This window comes from Condylura cristata, unplaced genomic scaffold (genome assembly GCF_000260355.1).
Source record: "Condylura cristata isolate star-nosed mole 26May11 unplaced genomic scaffold, ConCri1.0 scaffold00001, whole genome shotgun sequence".
Classification (NCBI taxonomy): domain Eukaryota; kingdom Metazoa; phylum Chordata; class Mammalia; order Eulipotyphla; family Talpidae; genus Condylura; species Condylura cristata.
The window spans coordinates 85,920,559-85,927,403 of record NW_004567102.1 but is presented as its reverse complement, the minus strand read 5'-3'; the positions used below and the strand labels follow the sequence as shown (position 1 = coordinate 85,927,403).

The 6,845-nt window shown below is 61.6% G+C and overlaps 1 protein-coding gene across 1 annotated transcript in view; it reads right to left on the bottom strand.

The window, feature by feature from the left end:
* Positions 1–6,845, bottom strand: part of SYNJ2 (synaptojanin 2) — a 71,625-nt gene that overhangs the window by 50,711 nt on the left and 14,069 nt on the right. The window contains exon 5 of the mRNA XM_004674158.2: positions 753–1,023. Within this exon, the coding sequence (XP_004674215.1) occupies positions 753–1,023 (271 nt within the window). The remainder of the gene's footprint in view (positions 1–752; positions 1,024–6,845) is intronic.

Sequence of the window (6,845 nt, the reverse complement as noted above, 5' to 3'; positions counted from 1 at the left end):
CCCCCAGGGCGCGGGGACCCGCACAGGAACGCCTCAGCCACAGCCTCGGCGCCACCACGGCCCCTGGCGGACACGTGGCCCGGCCCGAGCTGCACCTGCGGGGTCAGAGTCTGCGGCGAGATAGGTGGGCACAGGGGGCGGGGGGCTTGGGGGTGAACGCGCCCCCCTTTCTCCAAACTGAGGCCAGGTGCTCCCCGTGCAGGGAGCCTGGGCCGACTACGAGCACAGGCACAGAGCCAGAATGACCACGGCGCGGGCCCTTGCCTAATTCTACATCAGACGACAGAGCACAGCCCGGGCCCTCCCTGGGGGCGCAGCGGGTCAGGGCGCGGCACTGCAAGCTGGCCGGGCCGCTTCAGCGCGTTCAATGCCCGGCCCCGGAGGTGACCCACAGGGCGCGGCAGACCTCTCCTGACGTGCCAACTGCTCCCCTCAGCAGGGTACTCGTCCATCTGCCTGTGCTGCCCCCCACTCTGTCTCTGGTGAAGCCTCTCGCCGCCCCTGAGCCTCTGGCCTGAACCCCAGTTCTGTATGCATCAATAAATTTAAAAAAAAGAACACAGCCTTGACTTGGGGGAGGTGGGTGTGGGGTCCTGACCCTGGGGGAGAGGCACATGGGGCTCTCTGGGGAGGGGGGAGCAGGCCGGTATCTTCTTACTGTGCCGACCCGGTACGGACCTCGGCTCCCAGGGACACCCAGGGTCCCGGGTCAGGGGCCATCACTTGCCCAGCTGCGGACCTGGGGGCCTCACCAAAAGAAGGAGTCTCCCCACTCATGGCTGTTGTCGCCCTGCTTCTGCGCCCGGACGGTGAGGTCGAAGCAGGAGCCCTCGCAGGGCCAGGAGAAGAAGAAGACCCCCGAGTTCAGGATCTTCCTCAGGGCGGCCAGCCGGTCCTCCTCTCTGGCCTCTTCCTGAAGGGGGTAGAAATCGGTGGCGGTGATTTTGTAGATTTCAGCCTCTGGAATTCTGCCCACGGAGACGCAGCCTGTCACCAAAACCAGGAAGCTCAGGGAGGCGCCACCTGGAAGGGAAGCCAGACTGGTGATGGCGTGGCAGGGGGCCCACGTCCTCCCGGCACCGGCACCGGCACCGGCACCGGTACTGCAGCTGGGCTGATGGAGGTCGGCAAGATTCACTTTCCCTTTGGGGGCACCAAACTTGTAACTGAAGACCCCATTCTAACGCGGAGCAATCACTTATCTCCACTCACTCATTTCCCCACCTGCTTATTCGGGCCAGGGGCTCTTGGGGGCTGGGACCTCTTGGGGACCCCAGGGTCAAAGTGGGCCCCACCCACACTCATCCCCGCTGAGATGACGGAGACAGCCCACCCACCCCAGGCGCCCGTCTCCGGGCCAGGGGAGCACCCACGAAGACGGGGCAGTCCCACGTGTGCAGTGGGACTCCTCAACAACAGCATGAGGACGTGACATTGAGCGAGGTGATGCGACTCAAGGACCCGCTGTAATGCAGAGGCCAGTGGTCGCCCCTCCCGACGGGCTGCGCCTGGGCGGGAGCCGGGCCCCTGCGACCTCCCTCACTCAGCATCCCCACCTCTACCTGCTAGGACAACCCAGACTTCCCATGGGCTGGGGCGGTGGGTACATCCAGGAGAGCTCTCCACCTGCTGGGCACGAGGCAGTGCCCCAGCGGGAAGCCTCCCCGCTCCCCCTGGACTCTGTAAAGTGTCCCTTCTACGAAAACACAGCATCCAGATAGGCCTTGTGATACGCAGGTCCCCTGCCCGTCTGCGCCCATGTCCCCGGGAGACTGGGTCCCTAACATTGCCAGCCCCAGCGCCCACCGGTCTGCGCCCACCAGCTCACACCTGCGCCCCGCTCGCGACGGCTGTGCTCAGCAGCCCTCAGGCACACTCACCGGGCCTGCCGGAGGGGTGGGCTCGCCGGGCGACACGTCCCGTCTCACCCCCAGCCTGACCGGGACCTGCACAGCACGGGGCGGTGTGCAGTGAAGGGCAGGTGTGAGTGCTCCGTGTCCGAGCAGGGCAGACTCACTCTGGACCCGGCCTCTCGAGCCCACCGCCCGGCCAGAGCCGAGGCCCAGAGCCCCTGCCGCTGGTGATGGACTCAGGCCGGGAAAGCAGAGTTCAGGGCGGTCCAGGGAGGGACGCCCCATGGTCGGCCCGGGGGTCGGGGCCTGGGGTCACTGCTGGGAGGGGCTCGGGGTGGCGGGAGCCGGGCCTGTGCAGCCTCCGTCTGAGCCGCCAAGCGCGAAGCTGACTTCCGCTCCGCTTCCTCAACAGCCCTGTGTGGGGGCCGAGTCCCTGGCAGGAGTCCCAGGGTGCGCTGAAGACAGGCGGCATTTCCTGTGCGGGGCAGCGGCCGGGGGAGGCTCCGGCTGGGCGTGCTGCGGCAGGTGTGAAAATCCCAAAATAAACGAATTCAGCTCTCCGAGTCCCGGGTGGGGCCTCGGGAGAGGCTGGCGAGTACGGGGGAGCCGGGAGGGCGCGGCCAGTCCCGGGGCAGGGCGGCACCGCCAGGAGCTGGCGGGCACCGTCCCCGTGGCCTCCAGCACCATCTCCGGGGACAGGCACAGAGGCAGCATGGGGAAGCCAGCCCAATCTGCTTCCTGGCTGCACCCCCAGGCCGCTCCCGGGTGAGCGCCCGGGGCTGGACGCTGCACGACCACCCTGCAGACAGCCCGACACCCTGCAGACAGCCCGACACCGGCCAGACCACGCGGCGGCGACACTGGAGGGGCCGTCCCGCCTCCAGGAGAGGGCTCCGGGCTCATGCTCACGGCTGGTCCGGGATGGACCCAAAATGCAGAGGTCCCGCCTCGGCCCAGGTCAGCCAAGCCCCCAGGTCCAGTGTCCTGGTAACAGCGACTGTGGTAACGGTCGCCCTAGCAGCACCCCCTTGCTCATTTAAAAACTGGCACTGAGGGGCGTCCCTGGCAGCCACGGGGTTAACTCTCAGGCTATCAAGCTGTCGCAGCCACCACAGTGCAACTTCAATCCCCAGCCAGGGAGGGACCCACAGGGCGCAGCAGACCCCTCCAGTCTCCCCGCTGCTCCCCTCAGCAGTGTATTGCAGTAGATCTGCCTGTCCCGCTCCCCACTCTGTCTCAGGGGAGTCCTCTCATTCCCCTGCACCTCTGGCCGGCACCCCAGCTCTTGTATACATAAATAAAAATAAATCTTAAAACAAAACCTGACACTAGCAGTCTCCATGATGGTCGTGATGGGGTACTCTCCAGATGGGGTACTCGCCAGATGGGGTACTCGCCAGATGGGGTACTCGCCAGCCTGTGTTGACCGCGGCCGTGAACACCGCCCAGCTGGAGCCTGCTCGGGGTCCCAGGAAGGAGCCGGTGCCCATCCAGGGCTGCAGGAAGGCGCGCCACGTTCTGTTAGCAGATGGGGCTTCTCTCTCTCATCCCACTTTCCCCACAGACCCGCATCCTGCTGGAACATATTCTGTGCTCGAGTCTCGCAGGGATGAGCCCGTGCAGCGGCTTGATCCGAAAGCTCAAAGTGCGTCCAGAGTCTGTTCCGGTTTGACTTATCGTGACCGTGACTTGTCGCGCACAACTGGTCAAACAGTTGAAGTGAAACATTTTGCTAAGTCACCATGTAGCATAAAAAAGTAAAGATTCCTTGGAAAAGCATCTACCTTGTCCTGAGATGGATTTCCAGTTCCAGTTCCCATAAAAAGTACTGTTTACTGGTGGACGACAGCTAGATTCTGCTTCTATTTTTCACTTTTATTGATGCAAACACTAAGAAACCTTTTCTACATTAATAGACGGGAATAAAAGGGCTTCACTGAGAACTGTCTCTCAATTCTCAAAGTCCTGAGTTGTGTGCTTAAAGATGAAAGCAAAATTACTAGTAATGCTGTCAGTTGCCTCAATTTTGTGCAAGCCAGCCCACCGTCGCCTGGTTTGTTCCTTAGTCATCAGGTGATGCGCCCTCCAGGTGATGAGTATGTGGGGTGCTCTTTGGGGGCACTTACTCCCCAACACACCCCCCGAGGAGATTCTGATTCTGAAGGCACCGGATGGATGGGACGGAGGGAGAGGATCGGGCTCTCCTCCCAGGCGCCTTCTAGCAAAGCTACTGTAGGCGTGAGCGTCCAGACGTCGTGTTCCTCAGGACGGCCGTCTGCAACATGGACCATCTCTGGACTGCCCTGAGCACTGCCCTCTTCATGGCTCCTGCAGAAGGGCTGCCCAGCCCTGTTCATCCAGAGGGCTCCCGTTGCTCCAGGTTGGGGGGCACCCAGTCTTGGCCAAGAGCTCTCAGGGAGCTCAGGCCTGGGGCCGACTCCATTCTCAATCAGATTGCTGGGGTCGCTGCCTCCAGCCCACCGTGAGTGTGGTGTCGGTCTGTGATGCCCACAGAGATGTCTCTCGGGGGACAGAGGCGTGGCTGATGGCTCCCCTGCCCCAGGTGTGTGGGGAGTCCCCTCTGATTGCACCTTACGTGCACGGGCTAGCCTTTGATTTCAGAGCGACAGCATGCTTCTTTCCCACCAAGAAGTGAAGTGGGCCTGAGGCATGTCTCAGACGTCACTGGTAGAGGTTGAGCCAGGGGTTTGCAGCCAGTAAGGCTCTTGTAGTGAGGAAAAGCACACCTCAACCTTGCCCTGGCCCAGAAGCCCGGGCTCCAGGCCCCAGGCTCCAGGCTCCAGGTCCCAGGCCCTAGGCTCCAGGCTCCAGGCTCTGCACTCTGCTGGTGGCCGTGGCTTCAGGCAAGGCTCCTGCCTTCTCTGGAACTCAGAGGAGGGTGCACTGCTGGTCTCCTGACCCTTCCAGATCCAACACTCTGGGTCTCGGGCTCTGGACCAGGAAGGGCACAGACACGCATTCATGCACACATGTGTGTACATGTTAAGGGAAGGCTGTCCTAAAGGAACTCTGCAGAGTTTTGTGGACTCCACCCCCTACTCCAGTGATTGGAAACTACAACTCCCAGCAGCACCAGGGAGAGAACTGCGAGGACCCAAGGGCGGAGCTAGCAGGAATTCTGGGACGTTGGGGGATAAATGGAGCGCCATTCGGTCTCTCGCTCTCATGCTCGGAAATGGCTCTTGGGTGACTTGGGCTTTCAGCTAGTTTGTTCCCAGAGCTCCAAGTCAGCCAAGCTGGTTAGAAGATATCCCAGTTACCTATCTTTCCCTGGGTTGTTTCCTTTTCCTTTCCCCTTTTGTGTGTGTGTCTGCAGAACAACTGAATTTTAGGTGTGCGGGTGAGGACCCCTAGACAGGCAGCCAGTTCACACTGGGTGCCCTGCAACACACACACGCACACACATGTGCACACGCACACACATGTGCACACACACAGGCACGGTCACAGATCCTCACAACACACTCCTTGGAACACGCACCGCATGTACATGTGTGCAGCCCTGCACACATGTGTATGAGGCATGTGTGTGTGCACACGTGCGCCCACTCCAGGAGGCAAAGGCTCAGTCCACATACCTCTGCCTGCAGCCTGGAGGCACAGATGCAGCCACTTGGACCCACACTGGTCAGCAGTTGGGAGAGAGTTCTGGAGGTGGACAGCAGTGCCACGAGCTGAACACCCTTAATGCCACTGACACACTAAAAGCGTCAAATACATTTCGTCTCGTGTAGGCCATGCCGCGGTGATAACAGCAGAACTCCAAACCGCCAGGTCAACCTAGAAACTCTCCCTGCAGAGGGCAGCTTCAGGCCAGCAGAGTCTCAGCCGCCCAGCCCCCGGGCCACCCTGCATGTCCGAGGTGGCTGAGGCCACTCGTCAGCTGGAGGGGAAGGGCTGGCGGTGGGTGAGTCACAGCAGACACAATGCCTTTATTCAGGGCCAGCTGGCTCGCTCCTGCAGGGCCACCTGCTGCCCCTGCCCGGCATTTCTCTGTGATTGCTCAGCCTGGGCGTTCTCTTCCCACCAGGCTCATACCAATCTCAATGCCAGGTGCCACAGGTCATCTCACTTGTCCAGCTGAACCCAAAACCAGGTGAGGGCCTAGAGATCACATAGCCCAACCCCCACTGTACTTAGCTCAGGATGCAAACACCTTGTGGCCACACAGGCACAGTCTCAAGTTCATGGCTCACCTGCCCTTCGAAAACATGACAGCGGTCCAGGAGCAGGGCACGAGCCAACTCCTGCCAGCCAGCCTGCCCGTCACACCCTACCCCCAGCCTGGGCAGCTGACACAGCAAGCTCAGGGGGAACCGGCGAGCACAACATTCAGGGTCTCCCCCACGAGCGAGCTGTCAAGTATTTACCAGCACACCAGGTACAGACCCTGAAATGAGCCTTTCTGACGCGGATTATTATAAGCCACAGTTATTCCGACACCGACAAAGGCCATCTCCTGCTAAGACCTGCGAGAACATGGTCCACATGAGCCCAGGGGTCAAGCCCCCTTCCAGAGAAGGGGGCATCCTCAGCGGCGCCCGCGGTCAGCACGGGGCACCCTCCCACTCGGCCCCTGTGTATTCCGCACCAGGTTTGGCAAGATGAGTCAGTTTTCTTGGTCTGACAGGTGAGAAAACAGCCCCAGAGCGATGAGATAAGCCCAGAGCGCTGGTCTGCGGGGGGCTGGAGTAGAATCGGGGGGCTGGAGCAGAATCAGGGGGCTGGAGCAGAATCAGGGGGGCTGGATCAGAATCGGGGGGCTAGAGGAGAATCAGGGGGTTGGAGCAGAATCGGGGGGGCTGGAGCAGAATCGGGGGGCTAGAGGAGAATCGGGGGGTTGGAGCAGAATCAGAGGGCTGGAGCAGAATCAGGGGGCTGGAACAGAATCAGGGGGCTGGAGCAGGATGGGGTGGGCTGGAGCAGAATCAGGGGGCTGGAGCAGAATCAGGGGGCTGGAGCAGGATGGGG